A 27,246-nucleotide genomic window follows, 5' to 3' on the forward strand; every position below is an offset into this window, starting at 1 on the left:
AGAGGCTGACGGGGCGCAGCTGGGAAAGCTGACCAAATTCACCAAAACAATATTCCAGATCGTACAATGTCATTCTCAGTGATACAACTGAGGGGAAATATTTTCAAAGTAGCCAATAGTTGCGGACTGGCTGGGCATCAATCAGTCAATGGTGAACAACTGTTTTTGTATCGCTACTGAGTTGTGTGGGTTTTTTTCTGTTTTTGTGGCAGATTTTTTGTTGACTGGGTGGTGGACATCGTTTTTGTGGCATTATATTTGTTTTTTCCTCGCTTCTTCCCTTCTGGTTCTCTTCCAACCTTTTTGAGGCAGAGCAAGCTTACCTGACAGTTTGAGTGAAACCACCACAGTTCTGATCAGTAGTTCTCACAGTTCTTGAACCTCTTGTTTTACAGAGGCTGTGCATACAATCACTGTATTCAGAGTGTGGTTAAGCCTGCCTTGCTGTAGGCAGGCTGTTCCCTACTTAGGTCTACAGAGAGCTGAGGAAAGATTAAGTATGACCAGGAAAAAGCTGCTATGGCTATGATTTGCACAGCCTTTTTCTAGTGGCTCCTCTGTGAATGAGATTCCAAACTTACAGGTTTGTATAAGGCTCTAACTAACACTTTTTTTTTTTGTTTAAGAATATTGTATCAGGATGTGCAGTTGGTAATAGATCTGAAAATATTGGAAGGCGTCTCGCAAGTCAACAAGGTTTGGAAAGCAGAGATGAATGTGCAAAAAGAGATGTACTCTTCAGTCCATACATCAGTGAAAAAGTCTGTAGGAAAGGTAAATACCTCACAGAACGTATTACATTGGAAAAACCCTTATAAAGCAAAAGTAACGTTATGCAGGGAGGTATAAAAACAGTTGGTGTGTTTCTAGCTAGTGAGGTAAAAGCTCACTGAATGTTAGTGTCTCCTGGGGAAAAAATGGTTTAGGACAAGTTTATTGTGTTTTTAATATCTGTTAGTCTTCTGCTAGTTAAGCATGTTGAGATGTGACTTTAGTTCTTCATATTATGACCTTTTTTTCCACACCTGAAACTTCAGGTTATAGTGGTACCTTTAAATTCAGTGCTGCTTTGGTAGCATTTTTTTTATTTTTAAGCAAGAATTTTGCCTATACTGGTCCTTTTAAATTGTAAGACCTTATTCATAAACACCTGTGATGTTTATTTTTAAGGTTCAAAGAATGTGAGCAAGTCAGAAGAAAACTTGTTAACTCCAAAATGCCGTGATAAAGTAGTTTACAGAATGTCGTGGAATAGTCCTACTGTTACAGATTCTCAGGAGATCAGCAGCAATGAGGGAATTTTGCCAGGACACGCTGAAACAGGAAACAGTTCTTCAGAATCTGCTTTCATATTTGGAAAACCACCAGTTGTTCCAGATGAACACAGACCCACAGCTGTAGACAAACAAGACAACAGGTTAAAACTCTGTGAAGAGGAAAGTAATTTGACTGCTGAAACATTACTAAAAGTTAAACAAGCCTTCTCTGAATCTGGAAGTAATCTTCACAGTCTGATAGCTGATACAAAGTCGTCTTTCTCAAATGTACCAGGTGAAACATTAGGTGAAACTCTGTGTCTCAGGAGGCTCAGTCCAGAGACAGAATTGGCAGCTGAATTTTCAGGAAGTCTAGCAACGGCAGACTCCAGAGAGCTGTTCCACCAACAGAATCGATCTTATGCTATTGATAAACAACAATCAAACAAAGATGCAAGTAAAATTTTGGAGAAAAGAAGCTTCAAAACTTCTATTGAGATTGAACTTCAGGTCCAAAAACCGGACGTAAAAAATGTAATAGAACAACTTCCTGTGCCACAAGCACAGGCCAGGGAAGATGAATCGACTGTTCAGAACCATCCTGCAAAAGATGGCATAAACAAATTAGATTCCTTTGGAAGAAAAGAGGAAGTAGAGTTAACACATTCACAAACAGCTGAAAACTGTATATTAAAATGCTGTAATTTAGAAGAAAATACTGCTAAACTTTCTGGGTCAGGACAGCTTCCTGCTTTGCAGTTGCCTAGATCAGGAAATGAAGTAGGCAACCAAGACTCGCAAGCTGAAAACTCTGATAAAACTTCAACTAAAACAACGTCTGTTTCTGACCACGGAAAGGTTTCTGACCACATACAATGGTTCAACAAGCTTTCCTTAAATGATCCAAGTTCTGCAAGCAAAACTAAACCACCTCTTAAATTCCAGCGTACTCCTGTTCGACAGTCTGTAAGAAGAATAAATTCCTTATTGGAGGCTAACAGAAGATCTGTAAGCTCTCAGATGGTTAGAGGTAATGATGTTGGTTCACCACTTGTTAAATCTTTGAGCTGTGATTCTGCACTCTCCTTCTGTGCAGAAAAGCCCTCTAAGAATTCCACAGCTTTTTCACTCAGGAGTGAAAGTACATGTGACCAAGCTTCTACATCTCATAGTCAGCTTGACTTAACATCCAAATCATGTCGTAGATGTCTAAATCCATCAGATAAGCCTGATGTTTCTGTAAGAACTACTGGAATCTACGAACAGAAAGTGACTGTTCTTCCATCAAAGTCTGTTCTAGAAGATCTAACCAATCATGAAACCCTGAAATCGAGTTTAAAAGCTAATGCAGATGTAAGTATTCCGGGTTTTGCTCCAGAAAAAACTACTGTTGCAAGAAGTGCTCCAGGAAAAGAAAAAATTCGTTATAGAGGCTCTCCAAAGAATCCGATATCTAAAGCGAAACTGCTACCAACTGCAAAACCAGTAGACTTATAAGTTTTAATATGATTGCTAAATGGGCTTATCATAACTTGGTTAACCTTTGGAAAAACTAAATTTTTGTTTTCTGATTTACAAGTTATAGACTTGTACAAATAACTGTTTTGGTACAAATAACAATTTTGGTTTTGAGTTTTTTTTTTAGTTAGGCTTTTTTGTAACTGCTAGTTCACCCAAATGGATTTGATTTTTTTTAAGCCTGTTTTTACAAATGTTTGCATTAAAGCTCACACTTGATTACCTCAGCTTCTAAAAGCATGCTGCGTGTCCCAAAACAATTTCTGCAGCGTTTAGACATAATACCAGTTCACAAAAAAAATCTCAGACATTTAAACTGAACAGCTGTGAAGAAAAGACTTGATGATGAATCTTGGTACATTTGTTTATAGTTTCAAGTGTATTGTAGCGCTACTCTGATATTTAAGTTGGACCTTACACCAGCTGTACTTCTTCTGAGACATTTTTAATTTCTATTGGAGTGAAGTGGGAGCACAGTTTCTTTGTTAAGTAAATGAACCATATTTTGATGTGTACAAATACTGAAAATATGCTGTTTATTCAAGCAATGAAAGTCTTAATATTTCATCAGGTGATATGTTCTGCAATACGTACTATGTATCTTCAGTTGTGAGCAGTGAAATGTTTTAGTACAAAAAGATAGTCTTAACTTATTTTTAGAGCTGTATGATAGTGTGAACTAGATGGTGCAGAAGCAGAGTTTAGATGCTGATTATGTTGCAAGGGAGATGAATGTAAGAAGCCATAGTCTGTTAAAAGTTGATTTGCACAAGCAAATGTTTACATCTTTTGGAATGAAAACTGTTTGTCATCGGTTGTAAAATTATTTAAGAGTAAACACTTAAACTGTTAGCTTTCTGTACGTGCAAATTCTTTATTGGCAAAATACAAGAGCTGAAAGCACTGGATACTTTTGGTTTTAATAAAAACCAAGGTTTTTTTCCCTTCTCTGAGCCCATTCTTCTATAGCGACTTACAAATATAACTTATGTTGTCATACAGACTGTGGGATTCAATGAGTAAATCTGAAAGTGCTCAAGTCAAATGACTTCTGGCTCTCCTGGTTGTTCACTGGGAGATAAATATTGGTGATTCTCATTACCAGCGAAAGGCATGATATAAAATAACCTAGCAAGAGTAGGCTTTTAAACTGATGTGTTGATGAAAGGACTCTCTCATTGCTTTCTGTCCCCCCCCCCACCACCACCATCGCCCAAATGAGTTGCCTTACTGTTGCTGCAGTGTTGTTGCAATCTAACATTGGGAAAACAGAAGGAAGTAAACAGCCACTACGGGGTCCTAACAAGATTGTTTGGTGTTACTGCTAAGTATCAAATGGGTGAGTTTCATGAAGTTAAGAGCCCATGTAACAGTTCACCATCATCTAAGGAGGAAGCTCCTTCTCCCTGCTCTCAGATATGTGCTCCTACTCTCTAGTTGGCAGTGACATCAGACGAACGTAGTAGACTGAATATAGCTATCAGAGCACCACCTTTTTTATCATTTCAGCTGAGAAGTCCTAGGAAAGTAGCTGCAAACTGTCACAGCTAGTGAAAGGGAGAAGAAGTACGCGGTGAAAATAGGACAGAAGGAGGCAGAAGTAATGACACGAGGAATGAAATGAGTTCTGACCACTTCCGTAATAGTAATCTGCCATGCCATTTGGTGTTTGAAAGGGCGAGGCTTTTCTGTCAATTACTATTCAAAATATTCGGTACTCGTGTGGCTTTGACTGCGTTGTGGATGGAGCATCCCTTATTTGGAGTGGAGCTTTGGTGATCAGGGATCCACAGTTCGAATTATTCTGCATGCTGTCATCATGCAAGGAGCGTAAAATACACTTTGGGTTTGTGAATATATGTTGCTGCCTTTAATCATTGCCTTCTCTGTTAAATGTCGTTATGGTCTTAAATACTGAAAGACATTTTTCTTGTGTAATGCCAAGGTACAACAGATCTCTGCAGAAGTCTGCACATTTGCAACTGATCAGTATCTTGACATTTCGTATAACTTGTACTTCAGAAGCCTTAGGTTTCTAGATTTAATGACCTGAGACATTGGGGTATTAAAATCCAAATTCCCAGTTGTTTTCTTCCATTGGTACTTCCCAGTTGTTTTCTTCCATTGGTACTTCAGGCTGTTATAGAGCTGGGGGTGCTGGGAGTGTGAGTATTGCTAACTTGGTAGCAATTAAAGGACTTCACTAACTAATGGTTTTGAGACCCTAAGCAAGCCAGAAAGTAGACTCACTTCTAGAAGGCTAGACTAAGGCAACTATGAGGCTTTAACATAAGTGAGGCGTTACCTGGAAGAAAAAAAAAAAAAAAAAAAAAAAAGAAAGCTGCAAACTGGTTTTGGTCTTCCATGCAAGCTGGCCTTCAATTAGTAGACTTAAAAGTACAGGGGAGAGAGATTTTGGTGGGGGGCTGATACCATCCTTTAAACACCAGGGAAGGTTGTCACCTTGATGCTATCACCTATCACTTGAAAGTGATAAGCTTTGTTCTTAGACATTTTACAGAACTGCTTAGACATACATGATCATTTTTTGTCAACATGTTTTGAAGAAAGGGGTTAGAAATACTAGATGCCCGATAGAAATCCCTGCTGCTTAATCCTGCAAGTTACTGAAATGTAAAAATGTGCTAAGGCCAAGCAAAGGCGAGCCGTCTGCAGCCAAAGGTAGCTCCTGCATCTGCTGTGTTCTCGAAGGTTTTCTGTAGATAACGCTCCTCCCGAAATGGAGCCTGTCAAATTCACATCACCAGCAGCTATTACTTAAAATAGCCTTCAGAAATGATTGTTTTGCTGAGTGCTATTAAATGACAGACCTCGCTTAGCAAGATCCTTTTATTGTCTTGTTGTTGTTGTCGTTAACCTCCGCTGGAGATGGTGTTTGCAATGTGCTTAACCTGGAGCCCTGTGCCCGGAGCACTTTGCTGTGCTGTTGCCTTGCGGGTCCGTGGTGCTGCCAGCCCGGCGTTGAGCTGCGGATCCTTTTATCCAGGGAAGGGAAACCTCAGCGGGAAGCCGGGCACAGCGCCGGCGATAAGCCGTTCCACATCCCTCCAGCACAGTCAATCCACCAGCAGCTTCCAGCTTATTTTTAGCCGGTACTGGAGATCTTACGTACGGCATCCCCACCCGAGCTTTGTGATATTTTTCGTGCCCCCACCCAGCGCCAGGTGCCGGGCGAGGCGGGCGGGGGCCGGGGCTGCGCACGGAGGATGCGCGGCCGCGGAGCCGCGCCGGGATCGGGAGGGAGGTGAGTGCGGCTCGGCTCGGCTCGGCTCGGCTCGATTCTGCACGGCTGGCGGCCTGCGGGCAGCAGCCGTCCCTGCCCGGGCTGGACAAAGGTGGGGGGCCGTGAGCGGGACCCCCCGGCGGCGGCCCGAGCCCGGAGGTGCGGAGCGCTGCGCCGGAGCCGCGCACAGGCGCGAAGCGGAATAGTCCCGGCGTGGCTTTTTTTTTCGGCCATTTTTGCCTCAAAGTCATTTTAAGGTGCCTTGTGCTGGCTGCAGGGAGGAGGAGGAGAAGGATGGGGGGCTCCGTGTGCCAAGGGATGGGGAGATGCTCCTCTTAACCGCGCTGGGAGAGGAGCGCTCAGAACAAAACGCTCTGATTGCAATTCAGCCCGAGACAACAGCACGATTTTTGCGGTGGTGGTGGTGCTGATTTTGTTGTTGTTGTTTGGGTTTTGTGCCTCACTAAGCTACCCACTGCAGCCGGCTGGTGAAAGGTATTTGAGGGAGACAAATGAAACCTCTTTGCTCCAGGTGATGCGACTGAGACATGGAGCTCCTTGTCCTGAGGCAGAGAGAGAAGCAGGGTGCAGGTTGTTCGGCTGTCCCTAGCGCTTCGTTTAGGGGCAGTGCGAGGAGACACGGCTCCCATCTGGAGAAGGCTTTGTGCCGAGCCCAGCGCTCTGCACAGGAGCATAACAAGCGTACGGGGGCGGGGAGGGGGATGCTCGCTACACGAAGCCGCGGATCCATCTTGTCTGCAGTGGCTGGGTAACGAACGGTACAGGGAAATGCGAATTAGGAAACTGATTTTGGCAATACACTGTTTACTTTTAGAAGGGAAGACCTTCTCCCCTCTATTTCCCTCTGGCCCCCACAGATTTTCAGCAGCCCTGTAGGCTGTGGTAGTGAGCCGTGATGTGTGATGGTGGGATCAGAAGAGGTGTTTCCAGCACACATGCTGGACTTTTTTTCCATTACCATTTATAATCAGTTTTTTTCCTCTTTCACAGGCTACAAGTGGCTACCAGAATGATACCCGCCATGCTTTGTAACGTGGTGTTCCTGCTGGCATTTGGATGGGCTTCAGCTTTCAACCACAGCCCCAGGACCCCGGACAGGGTTTCTGAAGCAGACATTCAGAGGCTCCTCCACGGGGTCATGGAGCAGCTGGGCATCGCCAGACCCCGTGTAGAATATCCAGCACACCAGGCTATGAACCTAGTTGGTCCACAGAGCATTGAAGGTAGCAAATTTCTGCTTTGAGTCATGGTGATTTATTGATTTACTTTTGTATCCTTTGATAATAATTATTGTCTTGCATATGTGTATATGCAGAATATCCTGAACTTAAAATCACAGGCTTCTTCACCCTGTTGTTGTCCAACCGTCATCAATCTTTTACCTTCCTTAAAGTGATGGCTTTGTCGGAAGAAATAGTGTTGTTTTTTTTTTGTTTGTTTGTTTGTTTTTTACCTACAGGTAGAAGAAAAAAAAATGTTGTCTTGATAGTATCTGGCCTCTAGTACCTCAAAACAATGATTTACAAAACACTCCCCCAGTATTGTGTATAAATATATCCCATATATATATTTAACATAAAATAAATGTGAACTGCAGAACCCAAATCTCACAGATTTTTGGAAACATTTGCGGACTGGAAGAGACCCACCATTTGCGGTGTCATACAAGATAAAGGGAGAAACCTTGTGGGGGTGGATGAGTTCCTACGTTCCCCAGAAGTCTGTTCTGCCCTGGGGAAAGGACCAGTGATGTGGTGCACAGGGCTGTGGGTGGTGTGGAGCCCCAAACTCCAGCTGCAGGAGTGAAAAAGACACAGTTTCTCTTCTCCTTGTATCCAGCAGTAGCACCTCAAGACTGTGCTGCTCTGATGAATACAAAGGACTCAGGTTCATTTTTTTGGCCAGTATTTCTGGTCTCAGTGGAAGTAAAGTTTCCTTGGAATCAGTCTTTTATAACTATGCAAACCATCTGAAATATCTGGCTCAAATGTTAGGGTATTAGGATAATGTTGCAAAATGCATTGCTATTTGTATTGTAATAAACTGGCCTTTATTTGGGGATTACAGCAAAAGGTTGAAGGTATGCAACTCGGAATCTTATGGTTAATATGCAGGCACCAAAACAGAGCAGAAAACCTCAACCCTTCTCTGTCTCGCCATTAAGCCAGTTTGACATAGCATAGCAAATTGCTTGAAAGTTCACAGCAAGTCTGTGTCCCTTGTTTTCCTCACATTCAGATCTCAAGACTGTCCTAGCCAAAGAGATAAAACTGCCTTAATGAAGACGAAGAAGAGGACTAAAACTGAATATGCACCCCCACCAGATAATTGCAGACCTAAGTTTATATATTTTCTAAAGAAACTTTCATCATCATCTGCTTTTCTGCAAACATATGTGAGAGAGAGAGAGAGTAGGCTTAGAGGGTAAAATTTGGTCCATGCCCTTTCCTCCTTTATCAGTGTTTGTATGTAGAGAAACTGGTAGTTTTGGTAATTTTCTGGTAATTTTACTCTGCATCGTCCTCTTTTCCCCAGACTTTTTTTGCAGACTGGTAGTTTTGGTAATTTTCTGGTAATTTTACTCTGCATCGTCCTCTTTTCCCCAGACTTTTTTTTAACCCTAGAAGTATAAGAAATAGCAAATCTCTGACCCCTGAGGTTTTGTGTGTATATGTGTGTGTGTATACATATGTTATTATTTTTTGAAAAGCAGATGAATTGTGTTTGAGCGTGTTATGAAAAGTAAATATAGACCTAAGATAAATATTTCTTCTCAGCTGTTTGCCATTACTCTTTAATTACAGTGTTAGCAAAAACAGATTAAGACTCTCTTAAGTACTAAAACTTTTCTGGTACTTGTGAAACTATAATAATATTAGTCACCCACACGATCTTCCACAAAAAGCAGGTTGTACAACCCTTTTTTTTTTTCATTTTTCTTCCTTTTTTTTTTAAATAAAAATACTCCCTTTCTGTATATATAACAAGTAAAACTGAAAGGCAACCAATCCAATTTGTTTATCATATTTAACATTCTACTTTTGATGAGATGAATCTTTTTTTGAAAGACTTTTTCAATTGTAGATGTTTAACAGCCTATTGAGAAATCTTTGCAAAAGCAGAGATGAATGATAGCAATCTGTATAGAAACAGACATGTAAATCCAGCCTTCATGTTAAACATTTCATAAACTCTTCTGTGGTAAGCTTTTCAGATAGTAATCTCTTGCTCTTTGTTTGTTTTTTCTTTGTGGTGATATGTGTCTATTTATATACAGTTATATAGACATCTGATGAAATAGTTGGTTAGAAACTTCAGCTTAAGAAAAAAAAGAAACACTTTTGAATGTTTTGAAAGTGTTGGTTCCAGTTAACGTGATCTTATGGCATTATACATAACATTTTCTTATCCTGCCTTTTTTAAAAGTGCATAGAGCTCACTAAATTTTCACTGTGTTTCTTTTTAAATGTAGACCATACATGACAGGATAGCTAATCCAGCAAAGCCAGCATTTCATTCCCTACCAGTGATTTTAAATATTACATTACGAAACACTTTGGAATTAACAGCGCTCTATTTTATCCTCTTTGTATATTTATTTTTGTGTAATTGCAGCAAAAATTACATGGTGGGTTTGACTTTCCATTAGGTGTCTACTTTGGAAACAGAACTGCTAAAATGGCATGCTAAGACACATTCAAAATAGCCTAGTTTTGCAAGAGATGTGTAATACTTCCACATACGGTATCTGTCTGAAAAACTGCTGTTGTGGCTGCTTTCCCCACTGTCTGCCCACTAATCTGTTATTGCCAGGAGACTGACATTCCTGACCTCTGAGCTGCTCCCTTCAGCCAGTGTTTTCTAACCAAAACAAAGTAGGAAATGGATTAAAGTAAGGGCCTTGTCCCTTGGTGAGGAGTGAGGACAGGAGGGCTCCCATGGGCCATTGCCCCATTACAGGCAGAGGAAGTGTAGTGATTGGTACAGTAATAATATTGTGACCTTCCTTTCTGAACTGGCATCTTTGGATTGGCGTGGGGGTTTTGTTTTTTTTTTTGTTTATTTGTTTGGTTGTTTTTTGTTGTTGTTTGCTTTTTTTTTTTTTTTTGAGGTCATATACAAATATGAGGCAAAATTCCATCACATGATTTAGAAGCAGAATTTCCTCAGAGAAAGACACTCTGGTCTCCGTTCTGCTGAACAGAACTTGCAGGACTTTGTGGAGTAAGGTTTCTGACAGTGCTGAGCTCTTAGGGCTCACTTGTGCATCAGATGCTTCTTGGTCAACATACGAGGACTTGAACTGAGAAGCAGCAGCACAAGAAGCAGTAGCATGGGGTATGATGTTTAAGCCAAAAAGCCTGAGCACAGGTGTTGGCTGACATGTTGTAAGTGGATTGGCAGAGAGAGGACTTGCAATTAATATTCCCAGTGGTACATGCATAAACAGTAAACAATTTATACTTGAGCTACAGAAAAAATAACTGCACATGTTTTTAGATTACATCAGCTCATATTCTTAGGGATTCGTATGTGTGCTTTCCCCAATGTAGTTACACAATTATCACTGGCCAATAATTGTGTATGCAAGTGCTTTTAAAAATCTACAAGATATTAGAACAGAAAAGTAAGAGGGAAGGAAGGGCAGAAAGATAAGGGCAGAAGTACTACAAACTCAAAAACAAAGGTAAATGGGAGTTTTCTCTTCAGATCGAGTGGGGAGGCTGGGACTGGAATATATCACAGCAAAACAGGAGTTCCGTGCTAAACGTCATCAGTACCAAAGTGGTAATTCATCAACTACTCTCATGAGGTGCTCTCTTTGTTGGGAATTTTTGCCCAAAAGTTGGGAAGAGTAGAAATGCATATGAAACTCATTATCTGTCAGAAATTCTGAGCTGCCAGGAGTGTTGATGTTTGTCCATTTTTCACTCCGTAGTTTGCAGAGACCAACGTGGACAGTTAAAGCATGCTTCATCCCATGCCAGCGTCATCACCACCAACCCACGGATGATTCTGGAATGCAAGTGTTTCTCATCTCAATCATGTCTTGCACCTCAGAATAATAATTAAAAATAAGAAAGTCACAGTTTAACAATTTAATAAATTTATTATGTTCCTACAGAAAATTGTTTGGAGCATGTTTTTCCTAACAAAATGTTTTGTCAGGCATTGCCCCACCAACTGCAGTGTAGACCTGCAGCTGTGTTGATAAGTGTGGCTGCCATCAGCTTCAACAAAGCCAGGATTACAAAAGATTTTCAAAAGGCCAAGGTTTCACCAATTACATGTATACTTTTGCAAATGAGGTGCTGTCAGGGAAAAATAAGTTGTGTAGCTTTGGAATTTGGAAAAATATTTAAGCTGCCATAATGTAGACAAGTTTATGCTAGCTGTCTTATTATAATGAAATGTTTGCAATCTTCTGAGTGATTATCATAATAACCTTTTCCAACTGAATAAGATCTTAATTTTATACATAAAAATACTATTGCTGTTAGTTCATAAACAGATTTCCTAATTATGCCCATTTTCCAACTGCGTTATCTACATTTTTTCCACTGTTAATCATCATATTTTGACTTTAAAACACTAAAAAACAGGTCAAATATGTTTCAAGGAACTATATGTGGTCTTTCCTTTCCTCCCTACCTCTCCCCCCAGAATAAAGGTTAGGGCTTACTTGGCAGTAGTCAGTAAAGTCACAAGCTTGCTATGTACCAAAGGCAACTATAAGATGCACGTTTCAGAAAATACATTTATCAGCACGCTCTCTTTCTTGAGTGACCAGATCATTTTCTTCTTGATGGACAAAAAAAAAAAAAAAACAAAAAAAACAAACAGACAACCAAACAAAAAACCACCAAACACGTACAGCTCAGTATTTAAAAGATTTTGTCTTTTATGTTGAAATCTGGAAATAGCGGAGTCTACTTTTTTCTCCTTCCTTTGTGTCTGTCGATTTACCTGTTATCGCAGGTGAATCTGCTAAAATAGGAGTAGAGTCTAGCAGATGCCTGACATCAATTTCTTGGCAGATTAAAATCGCCATCCACTCCAGTGTGACAATCACCGAAGGAGAGTGAAGGTCCTGAGGACGATGGGAGCGAGCGGTGGCTTTCCCCTCCCAGGGGCCGTACTGGCCGCCAAGGCGACATCAGTCCTCATTTTCTGCTGGAGCTCTCTGAGCTGAGTGGAAGCAGTTTGCAGGATTCACAAAAATGTGAATTAGAAAAAGATACATTGGAGTGACTTAACAGTGCTGCAGAGAGGAAGAAAAAATACATAAAAGCAAAATATGATTTTTTTTTTAATGAGTGTCTGTGTTTCTGCAGTTTCTGTTTTGGTTTATTACTAAGATACCGCATGAGCACCACTATAATATATTTAGGTTTCCTACTGAGAATAACAAAAAATGCATCTATGCTAACAGAGCACAAAAGAATAAAATATATGCCTTCAGCTTTTCAAAAACAGTTGGTTTTTTATGCCTGTCAGAGAGTTCAAAAAGTAAGAGACTACGTGATTTTTTCTTTCTTTCCTTGCATATTTATAAATTTAGCCAGTATTTAGTGTTTTTGAAGGGCAGAAGGGATGGAGAAGTGTGTGGTTCCAGTGCCCGGATCAGCGACATCTCCCGCAGACACTGGGGGGCACCAGTAGCCCAGCGCGGGCAGTTCAGAGCGCTGCGGGATGGTAAAAGAGACGTCTTTTACTTTCGCAAATATTGTCTGCTTACATTTTCGTTTCCTCCTGTACAATTCAACATGACAGAAAGCTTCTCAGTTGATTTTTTGTTGTTGGCTTTGGCTTGGTTTGGCTGTTTTGTTTTTATTTCTTAAAAACCCTCCAAACAAAATTATAGTTGTCAGAGGTGCTGGCATGACAGCTGAGAGGCTAAAGGTTTCAGTCTGCAGAAGAGTCCTAATGCTGTCAACCTCAATGAAAACACTCAATAATGTCTCTTTAATCCTGATCTTTTGTAGGAATAAAAAAATACAGTGTCTCTTTGGGAACGAGCAAGGCTTTTTACCCTCCTGCAGAGACTTCTTATAGCTGCTGAGGAAAGGCTGGGTTTCATTTAGTTATTTAGAAAGGAAATATATACTTGTTTCTCGTTTTAGAAAAAAAAAAAAAAAAAAAAAAAAAAAGGTAGTTAGTGTTTGCCTGGTTGAGATGTTAAAACTCGAGGAGCCTGGAAAATTATATTAATACCTTTGCTAAGAACTAGTAATGACTTATCGGCACAGACTCCATACAAATATGCCTTGCATAAAATGTACATCATGAAAAATCATGCAGAATATTCACGCATGTTAATGATGTCTATTTTGTTCACGCTTTCCTAAAAAGACGGTCAGTACCGGATTGCCTTGCTGTCTGCCCTGTAACACACCTACAAGGCTGCTACTTGCTTCCCACAAAGACAGTTCAATCCCCTTGCTGCTTGCGAATGAACCTGGTGAAACTAAGACAGAATGACTGACTCCTGCACTCATTTGCTGTTGGGCTACTGTGTGCTATGCCTGTGCCCCGGCACATTTGCATATCCTTGGGTGACTGGAAGCAATATCCACTGACAGAGGCAGGGGAACAGAACATCTGAGGGTCAGCAAGCGTGGCGGTGGTGTGGCAGCATCCCCTCTGGTCTCGTTTACATCCCCTGTGCCAGCATCTGGGGGTAGCAGCGCAGGAGTCGCTGGGCTGGCACCATGCCGCCGGGCTGGGGCAGACCTCCCACAGCCAATTTTGCTGCTTCGGGGCCACTTTGTAGTGTCAATTTAGCACACAGAGACCACACAATGGTCTGGGATTTGGATTATTGTATCTGTTCTATAGAGAAAGTCCTGCTGCAGTTAAAACATACAGTTACATTCACAGTGGGACTGCTTTTGCTGAAGCACACATGACTTTAATCAAACACTGTGTTATGGGCCTGACATTTAACAAAGAAAATCAAACCCTAACATCACTCCACTAGTCTGTAGTCTCTGCTTTCAGGGTTGGTTTTGGTTTGGTTTTCAAATTAATGAAAAAGCCTAACAAATATTATTTCAAAATTTAATATGGGCATCTTGGATTTGCAACATAAACTGAAAATGGTAAAGCTGTACTTTTTAATATATAAATATGGTAGACATCTGGATTTGTATAGATCTTATTAAAAATACTTAACATTGTCTTTGCATTTTACTCCAGAATTATAATGTCAGATACAGCCAGAAATAGAGTATCAGGAGGTGGTGCATGTCCTAAGAGAAGCAATTTAAGATGGTAATTCCTGCATTTAAAAGCTAGGAGCCAAATTACAGTGGTGCTTTATAGCGGGTTTTCTTCATCTGAAATTGCACATAAAATAGTTTATACCTATATATCCATAAACAGAAGAATAATGAGATTTGAACCTTTTCTTGAAATTATATGCGTACGCAGTCCTCTACTCATGGTGACAGGAGGGGGTGCAGGTGTCACTGTTGTACAGAACCAAGAAGACAAAGTAACCCCAACTCCTGAAACTTCCCACTAACTTTGTGACCAGCTTCTGTGCAATACAGACCTCTGCTGCTATTCACAAAGCCCTCTCTGAAAGTTGCTACCAAAGGAGAAATCAGTTTGAGATGGAGCCCTTTTGGGGAAGAAAGGTGGCAAGTCTGCAGGAATTAGAAGTAGATTCTCATGTACCTAAAGGTAATTAATCAATTAGAATGGGATTAAGCAAATGTTTATATCCAAAATTGTATTTTTGTGCACGTTAATAGAGGGAAATTAACTGAAAAGGGAGGCAAGAAATCTGAGGAGGAGGCGGAATATGTTAGTCTCTTTATTGTCTGGTGCTTTACAGTACTACTGTTTTCTAGTGTTGGCAGATGGTATGCAGAAATTTAATAAAAAATTGTAAAATTTTATCTAGCAATGAAATATGCTCCAGAAGTATTTAAAAATCTGCCAGTGAAGATTGGCCAAATTATGATGAGCGCATGTTTTCTAAGATTTTTTCCCTGCTTGTCTTTCACATGCATAAAATAAGTCCTTGGGCGCAATTATTAGGATTTATACCTTTTTGCAAATGTTTTCACAATCGTGCATTTTCCCTGATCCCATCTGGATTTTAAATTAACTTGCAGTAAGAAAAGATTCCTTAATTTATTTGGTTCTATGAAAAGATATTTTAAAAGTCTAGACAAAGAGGAGATTCTTGCTTTTCTTGATTGTGGTGTAGTGTGCAGAAGATAGGATCTCTGGCATGTTCCAGAGGTTTCCAGAACTATTCTCTTTGTGCTTCCCCTTGCGAATGCTTTCAGCAGTGCCCTCACAGCTGCATTGGGAATGAATGAGAGGAGGAATGTTCTCAGCTGCTGAGCAGGAAGGAGAAAGAAACCAGCTTCTCCCCTTGGGATGCTTGAGTGCATCAGGTTATCCAGCCTGGGTCCCTATCACAGATAGAAGAGCAGTTTGGCCTGGTCTTACCTGACTCTTGTGTCTCCATTGGGTGTCAATGCTTGTACTCAAGTGCAGGAAAACCTGCATCTTGACTCAGGCTGTGCTGGTGGAATTAGAGAAGAGAAAGGCCTCTGTATCTGTGGCTGTGAGGCTGTACAGCTCACCAAAGCAGAGACTTGGGAAACCTGTAACCTCACGCTGCTGCTGTTGACGATATGATCATTTCTGGGAATTAGAAAACCTATGCTGGTTGCACTTGTCAGAGTTCACAGTTGTTAAGCAAAGCTTTGAAATGCTTCTGTTGAAGAACCAGCTGGGACTTTGTGCCATCTGCATGAAAAAATAGAATTGAAGTGGATATGAATGTGAAATAAACATGAAAACTTCATGAAGTTCAGTGGAGCAGAGGATAGAAAACATGGTCCTGTTCTAGGTAAATCAGGTGCTTCTATGCTTCCCATTACAGGATCCAGAGGCACACTTTGCTGTAAGTTGGTAGTGATGGATCTTTTGGACTTCTCACAGATCCAGTGTCAATGCCAGTCAATAAAGTGCTCCACTCTTTAGTTGGCACATCTGCATTTATGGGATGGAAATAGTGTCCTGCACCTCATGAGATAAAGTAGGTCATCTGTTTCCCTCTGTCGTCCGGTTTCATAAAGCCATGTGCTGCACACATGGTCATTAGATTACACCTTATATGCCAGGAACAGGCACATGTTGCTTGCTGGACATGCCTTTCCTTGACCCTGCAGGTGCACAGTAGCTGGAAGTCAATGTGGCAAAGGCTGCTAATTGCCATAGGTTGCACTTTGTAAAAAGGCTGAGGTTATCTACACAGTGAAGTGAGAAAGTTTTCTACTCAGGCTGAAGGGCAAATTAATATAGCCATTACAGGACTGCTGAACAAAAGGAGACATAAGAGATTGCTTTGGTGCTCTGTCAGCAAGTGAGCTGCTAGATATTTTTATTGTGTTTGCAATTTGAATAATGAATAATAATGGCATATAAGCTACTGTTATAAATTCTTTGTGAGAGAAGCACGGGCGTTGTTTGGTCCCAGCCATTTCACAATAAAAGCATTTCGCATCTTAAATATCTGTACTGTTTGTAATTAAAATATGGGATAAAACTGAATCATCCACTGAAAACAAGGTCAGTAATTGTGTGATGTGTGTGCTAAAGCTTTACAAAAGATATTGAGAGGAATTTGTCCCTCTGCAGAGAAGGGAAAATTAATGTTTACAGTTTAAAGAAACTTTATATCATTAAGGGGAGAGGAAGCTGACTGTGAAATCTGGGATGCTTTTGTATGTGCAGTTGTAGTTTTCTTGGGTTTCCCCAGGCATGCTCTTAAATGGCTAAGGAAGCTGGCTAGATTTGCTTTTTTCCGTTCTTGGTTCTCTTGTGCACTTTCTCCTTCCTTGTTCTCTTATTTATCAGCTTCTGTGGAATAAAGAAATGTTATCATTTCTAATTTCTTCTGTTCCACTCATTTCCTGACCTTGATTGATCTCAGCAACAAAGAGTAGGACTCTAAGATGAAACTAGCTGAAAGCGCAAGGGGGGAAATGACATCGAAGCTGTAAAGCTTCTAATGATGTTAGAAAGGGTAAGAAAAATTAAAACACGTTACTTGCTTTTTTTTTTTTTTTTTTTTTACATTCATGAATTTTTGGACAGTTTGAATTAATCAGATTACATTGTGGGGAGTCTTGCAGATAACAAATGAAATGAAAAAGGAGGTTAGTGGCTGATGTCCCATTTTAAGATACAGAAGTATCAGAAAGCATACTGACAAACTTGCCTTTTATTAGGAATTAGACATTACTTTTGAATGCAGCAGTGACACAGCAAAGGTAGATAGGGCAGGATGACTGGTGTCAGAAGTGCAGGATGGTATGGAGAGCTGTCACAATGAAAGGAAAAAGCTGTTCCTGGATCAGAGAGGACACACTGGAAAAGGTGTTGAAGATTTTCACCGGTTATAAGAACTAATAGTCTAGATTAACAAAACATTTTGAAAAGAAGCAAAGATGGTATCGAATCTCTGATTAACATCTATTTAAATTTAATGAATTAACTTACAGCAGAGAAATAATATACCATACAGATCTTGGAGACCAGCCTTGGATGCTGCCTGCTAGAGTTTTTCAGGCAGTTAAGTTTGCTTTGCATGTCTGGTGAAATTCAAGGCAGCTGCAAAGAGCTGCCAGAGGAGTCTCCCCATGTGAAGAATTCCTCTCCAGCATCACATTTCCTTGCCTATCATTTCCTGTACTGGTCATCATGTGAGGGAAAATGTCAAAAAGGGTGCATGTCAGACGGATTCTTGGTACACTTCATCTCAAGCTGGCAATGGCTCCCTGGGGAACCTTACACAAGTGGGATAAGGTATACCAGTCTTCCCTTGCAGCTCACACTTGGTGTTTGTACAGCTCAGGATGGATTGAAAGAAGTGCACTTCTCATGTGGGAGGACGCTTCCTCTATGTGTCTGGGAGTGCTTGGGCACTTTAGGAATCTAAATGCTCCATGATATTTAAGAGCAAAAAGGTGAAAACTAGGATAGCAAGCATAACTCTGATAATAAAGGGCTTTAATTTGGGACTTGTTTACTCACAGCTGACACAATCTGTTCCATTTTGTTCTTCTGTGCTAAGATTGGCCAAAGAACCTCTTTTCTGAATTTTTAATGGGGTAACCTTATCTACACAATGAAGCAGGAATCTGTTCTACTCAGACTGAAAAGGAAACGTGTCCCATTATTTGTCTTGAAATGTTTTACAAAAATTTTACATTTTTTTGAAAATCAGTTCTTACTGGCCTTATTAAAATGACTTTCAAGGGGCAGTGGTGGCTGTTTGTATTCAATGAGAAGGATTGTTTCTGAGAGCAGATGTCTTTCAGTTGTACTTTGTGCCACTAACAGATGGGTAGCAGCAACCAGAACTTCAGCTTCTCCATCAGATCTGTTTTATCAGGGGAAATGTTCAATACTGGCAGGAGACTAGTTGCACTCTGTCTTTCCTTTTCTCCCTTTTTCCCTTTTCCCTTTTCATTTTTTTTCCCACTTCTAGGAACAGAGTGGTTTTGTTGTCCTCCCAGCCACAGAGACAGTATTGTTGCTACAGAGAAATGAGCTAAAATGTGTACACTTTAAATTTTTAGTCATTCCAAGTATCTCTAATTGAGATGATAGTAGCTGTTGGTGAGATAATTAAAGACTTTTCCAGGATTATATGAATGTGGGGAGGAATTGATCCGTTTCTTCTTTTCCACTCTACAACAGTTCATGACCAGTACCAGAAGATGGCTACGTATATGCATATGTTTCAAATGAAATCCAAAGCTTAGTTATGACAATACAGACCTCAGTCCAAAAGACCTAAACTTCTAGTTTATCCTGTAGGGAAGTAAAATAACCACATGCTTACACAGATATCCCGCACATGAAAGGGAGCTGATTATTTTTGTTTTACTTTTTTTGCTAGTATGTACTACACAAAGCCAGTTCATACGAGAAGCAAGCAGAGATGAGAAAAACATACAGCTATCTAGCCCATCCTTTCTCAGTACAGGACTGTTCTCTGTACTGTCCCTCTGGGTTTCTCTAGTCCAGTTTCAAACAATATAACAATGGTGTCTCTCATGCTGTGCTTGGATAGGAAATTACAAAATTCCTCAATATTTAGTCTTCTTGTCTTTTTCCTTCAGACTCTTCCTCAAGCTTTGGTATAGGTTCAAGAGACTCATTTTGTGCTATTTTTTACACAGCAGTGTGTATGTTTGTATTACAATATTTTGACTTGGTAGCTGCCATGCGTTTAATCCTAATATGTTGCTTCATATCAATAACATTGCAATACGAAAACTAATGCAGTTAGTGAATAACTGTACATAATACTCACATTTGGTATATTCATAGCATTTCATTTTTATTATTTCAGTCTTGACTGAATGTACTATTTTTCACAGCTTATAAGGAATGATCATTGCTAACACTATTAAGTCACTCAAGCATGCTAAATTGTGGCACCAGAGCAGGTGCTATTGTATCCAGTTCTTTTGGAAAGAAAGGAAAAACCCTTAAATGATCCTGAACATTTATACCTAAAGGAAACAATCCTTTATATTAATATAAAAAGATTGTTTTGTACTCAGTCAAAAGAATTCTTGGCAGTCAGTTTAAACTTGCCTGTATATATAGCACGCTGGAGCCTGTTAAGTACCTCTGTTTTCTTTATGGATGAAGCCTTGGTGCCAAGAGGTCTGCACCACATGCAAGTGTAGATACACTTGTATCTGATGGATTGTCCCATAGTGAACCACATTGTATACAGGATGTTCAAACATGTATTGATTATGTGGTTCTTTAGTTTACAGCAGAATTATAATCTGATGCTTTAAAGTACATATATGCAATCAATCTTCATGTGAAGGAGCTCAGTACACAAATATTTTATGCTGTACACTAGATATTTGAATAATATCATTAGAAAAAATGTATATTATACATTTTTAATGTATCACCGTAGCATTATTGTGAATCTATACAGTTTTTTCAAGCATTATCTTTGTGTTGATTATGAACTGTAAACGTGTAATAAGGTTCATACTGTGTGTAACTATTTTCAGGTTTTAGTACCATGTCTCATAGTCAGCTACGAGGGGAAACCTCATATAACACAGTTACAAAGTTTTTATAGGACTACATTTATGTTTGTTACATATCTGTAAAACTTTCCTTCAACATTACACTATAGAATAAGAAATTTGTATTTGAGGGGAAAAAATACATTTTGATTAGATTTTAGTCCGTCATGCAAATAAAATTGAAATATATAAGCTTAAAGACTAAGTTGCTTCTGGTACTATGGTGCCAACTTCCAACTGCTTATTTGTGAAATACGGACAACTTGACAGAACTACTACTTCTAAGTGTAGAAACGGATACAAAATTTCTTAAGACTGCCTTATGTTAGCAATTTTTGAGAGGGATTATGTTAGTTTACAATGCCTAGCTGCATAAAAGATGTAGCTTATGCTGGCAGTATTTATTTGTAAGTCAAGACAGGAGTACTTGAATGATTCTTCTGGAGCAGCTTGCATTTTCAGAAGCTTTATTCCAATCTTTTGGAGCTATGATAATTATATAAATTGAAAATAAGACTTTGTTGATAAGACAGTGATCATGCTATTTACCCAAACAGTTTTATCTGCATTCACTCTTTTTATCTGCATTAACTCTTTTTTTAAAGTGATTTTTCCATCACTCAAATTCCTTTTCCTCTCATTCACTGTTAGTGGAATCTGTCAATGGACATTACGTTGTTACTCCTCACTATATACTGTTTTTAAAACTGTTGCTCTGCTGTCACACAATCATCTCAGTACTCAAATATACATTAGCTGTTGCTGCAGTATGTGTGGTGTTTGCTTTATGACAGGACAAAAGAGCATACTTGAAACTAAGTTTTCATTTGTCTAAAATTCAAAAGAATGCTGTGTTCTTTGAAGTACTTAGAAAACTCCTCAGACAGCTGTGTTTTAGCATTTAGATGCATTTGGCCAGTAATGCATGCACAAAAAACAATCCAAAACAAAACAAAACAAAAGCCCTTGAGCACATACATAATTGTAGAAAAGAATATAGAGAGATTGGCCTGAGCTTGGTTCCCAAAACTCTTGTGGAAGACCCTGCTTATCAGAGGTGAGAAGCCCAAGGCTGAGGCGCATGGGAGTAGGAAGGATAGCCACAGCCTGCTCCCCCTTCCCCAGTCCCACTGGCTGCAGCACACCAGTTGTGTTGCACTTGCCCAGGAGCAGTAAACACCTTCACCTGCCCTGCCTGGTGGGGTAATGGAGAGCTGCTGCACTACCACAGGGCTGCGCGCTGCCGTTGTGACCTGGTGGTCATGGTGCCCTGTGTCCTGCAGGGCAGGTATGAAAGCCTGAATCTAGAACTGATCTAGTAGGCAAAGGTGTAAAAGTCACTGAATGTGATGTTTCGTACCAAAATGACTGCAATGTAGGTGTACGTGCACAAGAATTCCTTGTATATGTCCAGTGTATGGACTCTTAATCACCTTTCACTGTTAGTGCAGGAAACTCAAATTTGCACTTAGGAAATAGTTTGATTTTAAAGTCATTTTTCTGGCTGTATATAACCAAATTTGATATGGTGTATTGAATCCCTCCACATGACTGAATTTATTAAAGTATAAATAATATGCAAAGCTGTACACATAGTATTATTTCTTTTTACAGTGTCATTAATGTGGCATGAAGATATCTTGCCACATCTTCTTCAGTTATTACTTGCTTCAGTGAACGGTAACATCATCAGTGAGTGAAGATGATTATATAGTAAATATTTTAATTTCCATTACTGACTCATGTTTCTTTGTCTTTGCATTTTCTTACCTATAACTTATATAGTTTAATAATAATAATAATAATAATAATAATAATAATAATAAAAGGAGGAGGGGCAGGGAAAGAAACCCTGAGATTAATAAGCTGCTAACTTTGTTTCCTAGTTTCATTTCTTGTTACCTGTTATTTGATTTAGGTCACATGGTGATATTTCTAAAAGAGACTTTTGAAATCTAAATTGGATCTGTCTCTGTAAAAATTGTATGTATTTTTTAAACTTAAATCTGGATTACTTAGAGATACTAAAGCATTTATACTTTTCATCTTGTAAAAAGACTGTGTATAAATCTTCTTTGCTAGGTGGTGCACATGAAGGTCTCCAGCACTTGGGTCCTTATGGCAATATCCCAAACATCGTGGCTGAGCTGACAGGAGATAATATACCAAAGGATTTCAGTGAAGATCAAGGATATCCTGACCCCCCAAATCCCTGTCCTATTGGAAAAACAGGTAAGTCTGTTGTAGCCTTTGTACCTCTGCATTGACTGTGCTACTGAGTCTTCCAGTGATGTGCTAAACAGTACAACAGTTGATCATTAATGTGTGTTTCCTTTCATTCTGTACCCCAGGAGAAGAACTGTAGAGCAATCAGTTGTTTTATATTAGATTATTTTTTTTCTATATATGCACCTTCTCTATCGCTGTACGCCTGCTGGAGAAGGTGAGGTGGAAGAAATCGTCTTGACCTTGGAGTAGAAGTTGGCAAGATTTATGATAGCATCTTGTTCCTAAGGGAGTTCATTTTTAGGCTGGCCCCTGAAAAAAAGTTATCGTTCTGTACAGATGAGGTTTACCCTTATTTTAGAGACTTTCATTGTGCCAAGAGGAATGAAACTGTCTGCCCTGATCTCCAACCCAGACCATGAGTCAATATTTAAGATACCTTGGCTCCCATCCATGTGGCTTTATAGCTCACTGAGGGTGCATCTGCGCCAAGAAATGGAGAACTATGTGGACGTACCCCAACTCGTTACAAGCAAGCTAGCTCCAGCAGAGTAGCAGTGCAGCTGGGGAGAGTGGGAGTGGTGGTGTACCTGAGACACCTAGCGCATCCCTCATTCGGTCGGACCGGTGTGCATCCTAAGCCATGTGCGTGGCTAGTGCTCAGTGGTCTCTAAAGCAGCACTACATGTGCATGATATAGACATATCCTAAGGAAAACAGATCTTTTTTCCTGTTATTTGAGCCAAGGAATGATTTCCAGTACAGAAAGTAGTAGTAAAATACCCATTGGCTGCCTTAGAAGCTGGAACTGGGAATGGGAATGAGCACTCTTTTTTTTTCTGTCGCTTTTTATTTGTGAGCTAAGAGATCCTTTCAAAATCTTTTCTCTTCAGTCTTCATTTATGCTCTTTGGTAATGCAAAACAGTTGTCCACATTTTTATTTAAGAATATTCTAACGAGCTTAGAACTGATTAAAAAAAATGTCGTGAGAAACTTTGCAAACAGTGTTTTTACATTTCATTCAAAATATCATATAATAAAAGAAATCCAAATAGCCATCCACACTGATTTCTATTACAGCCTGTTTGGTGATAATGGCTGCATCACTTCTGAAGTAGTATCTAATCTTCCATTTGTTCAATATAGCTGCGTCTGACAGGTTGCAAATGATGGTTTTAGGTTTTCTCACACACAAAAGCACATACAGACTTTTTATCTTCTGTGCTTGTCCAGCAAACTTCTGCAAGTGATTAAATAAATAAAATAAAAACCTGGCATCTATAGAAATGACTTTGAAAATCCCCTTAATTTTTCTTTCTTAGGTGAAATAAAAGTTGTTATCTAGACCAGTACAGTCAGATATGAGCACAGGGAGAATTCCTCGAGAAGTGCTCCCTGCTCAGATAAACTCTGTCATAGGTACGCTGAGAGTGAAGATAGCATCTACTAGGATTAGACTAAAATGTTTTTCAGAGCCTTAAATGGAAATTCAAGTGGTGACTGTTAAAACTGTATTATGCATACAAATTACCAGAGGCCTTCCTCAATCAGGTCTGTGGATTTGCTTAATGGAAAACAATTTTTCCAGTCACCGTCTACATATGCACATTCCACAGCAGGAATACATAAGCCTCGAGCACTTGAGTGACTTTTTGACTTTTTGATTAGCAGTCACAGAGGGCACACATATGTCCAGCTTCTCTTTGTGTTTTCTACCCAAAGTCATAGACATAGACAATGTGAGGAGGTCAACCACATTTCTGTTGTCACCTACTTCTCTCCTGAGATGGCCCTGTCCCTGCTGAGACTGAAATAAATTTTAAGTGCTCCTAGTTAAAAATATTAATTTAAGTGCGCAGAAACTATAACAGTTTCTGAGTCTGTTAGCTAGCATGGTTACTTTTCCCACTTCTTACTCAAGATGTGTCTTTTTTTTCCTAAAGAGAAAAGAAAGAAAATGGGATCCACCGGACCAAGAATAAACCTCCTTAGGTCATTGAATTAATTCATTTTTATGTTAGGTCTTTACTGTTTCCCACATCTAAAGGAAAAAAATGACCCACCTGTAAAGCTTTTTGCAAGATGATTACACAATGGAAGGGAAGGTCCACAGTGTTCCTTCTGTAGTGTGTCTTCTGGTGGATGCAGCTGCTTGCTGCCCTGTATCATGCCCTGGGTGGTGGCATCTCCTCAGGTATGTCTGGGAGCAACAGGGATTGCAAGTGCATGATGCTGGCAATGAAAAGGGAGCTCCAGGAGCAGACTCTATCCAAAGAGCTGATCTGGCCTCAAGTTCCTGAATTGTTGTTTAATCTAAAGGTCACTTATTTTGGTAAAAAGTCCATAAGTAGACTTTTTAAAAATATATTATCCTTGACATGACAATGTCTGCAAAGCCATCCATTGTGATAAAAGAGGTTTCTACACTCATCAGATTAGTTACCAATCTGCACAAATACCCTTAGCATACAGCTTCTGCCACATTGCATTTTTAAGGGAATGTATGATGTGTAAACAAATTTCATCTATTTTTAACAAAATAGCAAACCAGAAATGGAGCCCCACAAATAGCTACTTAGTGAAGGAAATTCTGCCTTTGCTTACAGACTCATTTTACCATGAGCTTAAAAAGTATTGTTTAAACAATTTCTATCACTTCCCAAGGGCATTTAAAAATGAAAATAGGATCCCTTCCAAATCAGTGTAACAAGCAGTTCTATGTAAAATTAATCTCAATCACTAATTTAAAAGAAAAACAAAAAGGAGGTGGGACAGCTTGGAAAATAAATTTTGTTAGTTTTGGAGTTTCATTAAATTGTGGGGTTCTTTAATAAATATGTAACCTGACAAACTCCTTTAAAAAGATAAAAAAATAAAATCGTATTTCCAGTTGTCCAGTTTTTTTATATGCTTTTTTAAATTGCAAAACTACATTTACAAAGTTTGCTGCTAAAAGTGAATATCTGTGTTTTAAAGCTACCAAGGACTCACTGCTTTCTAATATGCTTTTGCAGTCGATGATGGATGTCTAGAAAACACCCCCGACACGGCGGAGTTCAGCAGGGAATACCAGCTGCACCAACACCTTTTTGATCCAGAGCATGACTACCCCAACGTGGGCAAGTGGGTGAGTACACACATGTTGGTATTTTTGCTGTTTGTGAACCTGAGTTTCTTCTGTTGCTGCCTCGGACACTATGGAGCCACAAGGAGAATACTGGGCTCATTGCTGGTAGAATTATAACCCTAAAGGTAGCCTCTCAAAAAGATGAACCTGCCCTTAACAATACAGAAATAGTGGCTAAGAAAAATGATCGATGAAAAGCCCATAAAAGCAGAAAATAGAACCCCCCGTCTCATTATGTCCCAAAGCATGACAACTATGTATGTTGGTGATAAATGCAGCAAACTACATTTCAAACTGTGGTGCGCCTGTAGCTAAAATCTGCACAGCTTTTTATCACGAGGCTCCAGAACACAAGTGGGTTCCTGGGCAGTGCCTGGCGCAAACCAGACTGCGGCGGGTGGGCAGCGCAGGAGGGGGCAGTTTGCTCTTGTGCTGTTGTTTCCCCCTCCCACTGCTTTTGGCTTGCGTGGGAGCAGAGCACCAGTAGGCTCTATTGGAGCTATTTTACCATATTTTATTGAAAGTCTATTTTATACATTGCATATAATAAATACAGTGAGCTACACTAAGGGTAAAAATCTTGCTTTACACGTACAAGGACTTTAATAATTCCGGCTAGACTATTTCTTCAGGCTAGAGGCTCCAAAGAAAGCTCTGCTGCTTAATCTTAGATTACATCAGTTAAATGTCCGATCCCAAATCCATCTTCAGGCGCCAGGAAAACAATAACAATGATCATAATTTATGCTGCTAGAGCAAATCATGAAATCTCATTATACATTGTTACAGCACTTTACTTAAGATTGCCCTAAACCCGTGCTCTCTAAACATATATCGATAAATAGACATGTTTGGCAGCCTCTTCTCCTGCTGTAATTGTGAGACAATGATTCATCATTCGTGATCAAACCAATGTAAGATTTATAGTCTTAATTGCTTATGTGAGTGCTAAATTTCTACAGACAATCATGCCAAAAATCCAAATTTTGGAAATCTCTGTTGCATTCTAAGTAATTACCATCAAAGGTTTTCATTTTAAAAACAGCAGATGGTGAACTTTATTATTTATGCCAGATAATGCTGTTAGTTTTCTTATTACTCAAAAGGAATTTACTTTCATAATGCCACTTTGAAGACTATAATAACACTTCTGCAAATCTTTGGCCTACAGCATTATTTCGGAATCAATGTACATACTGTGTTGTCATCAGCAACATACATAGTTAACAAATGGTAGGTAATCATTAGTGAATACTGGCCTTTTTTCATTTCTCCATCCATCACTACTAATTCAGGGAATAAACTACTCACACATGGATTAAAACAGATTGTTAGGTCCCAAACAGTAATCATATCTAGCTACAGCAGAGCCAAGTCGCAATCTTTTTAATCAGAGATGAAACATGTACATGAGTAAATGTTCTGCCTAGATCCAGGAGTATTGCCCTGACTGCCTCCTCACTGTATATTACTACACATTAAAAAAGATTGGGAAATAGAGTGGTATCCGTTTTTATGGCTGCTTTTGTTATTTTTCCCTTGCCAGAAAAAATAAGATCAGAAAAGCACTCTAAAAATTAGCTATTGGAGACTTTATAAAAGAGAAAGTCTATCAGATCTTTCTCTTAGGTCACTAACTGTCATCTGGGCGAGGTCGGGCATAAATGAGCATCACAGGGGGGCAGGGGTTAAAAAGAGGAAGTTCAGCTGTGTTTTCTTATACCAGTATCAGTACAAATAGGAAATTAAAAGCAACG

The 27,246-nt window shown here is 39.6% G+C and overlaps 2 protein-coding genes across 11 annotated transcripts in view; both read left to right on the top strand.

The window, feature by feature from the left end:
* Positions 1-3,725, top strand: part of ARHGAP11A (Rho GTPase activating protein 11A) — a 49,346-nt gene extending 45,621 nt beyond the window's left edge. For 3 of the 5 annotated variants that reach the window (XM_035539052.2, XM_050710735.1, XM_050710736.1), the window contains 2 exons: positions 627-774; positions 1,171-3,716. In XM_035539052.2, coding sequence (XP_035394945.1) covers positions 627-774; positions 1,171-2,753 — 1,731 coding nt within the window. In that variant the 3' untranslated portion in view covers positions 2,754-3,716. Of the gene's footprint in view, positions 1-626; positions 775-1,170 lie in introns of all 5 variants that reach the window. The other 2 variants (XM_035539050.1, XM_035539049.2) reach the window with 2 other exon arrangements.
* Positions 3,726-5,875: 2,150 nt separating this feature from the next.
* SCG5 (secretogranin V) overlaps positions 5,876-27,246 on the top strand; it is a 29,318-nt gene continuing 7,947 nt past the window's right edge. Inside the window, exons 1-4 of one of the 6 annotated variants that reach the window (XM_035539054.2) lie at positions 5,876-6,039; positions 7,030-7,262; positions 22,218-22,367; positions 25,377-25,489. In XM_035539054.2, coding sequence (XP_035394947.1) covers positions 6,002-6,039; positions 7,030-7,262; positions 22,218-22,367; positions 25,377-25,489 — 534 coding nt within the window. In that variant the 5' untranslated portion in view covers positions 5,876-6,001. The other 5 variants (XM_035539057.2, XM_035539055.2, XM_035539056.2 and 2 more) reach the window with 5 other exon arrangements.

The sequence above is a fragment of the Cygnus atratus genome, chromosome 5 (genome assembly GCF_013377495.2).
Source record: "Cygnus atratus isolate AKBS03 ecotype Queensland, Australia chromosome 5, CAtr_DNAZoo_HiC_assembly, whole genome shotgun sequence".
In the NCBI taxonomy this organism is placed as follows: domain Eukaryota; kingdom Metazoa; phylum Chordata; class Aves; order Anseriformes; family Anatidae; genus Cygnus; species Cygnus atratus.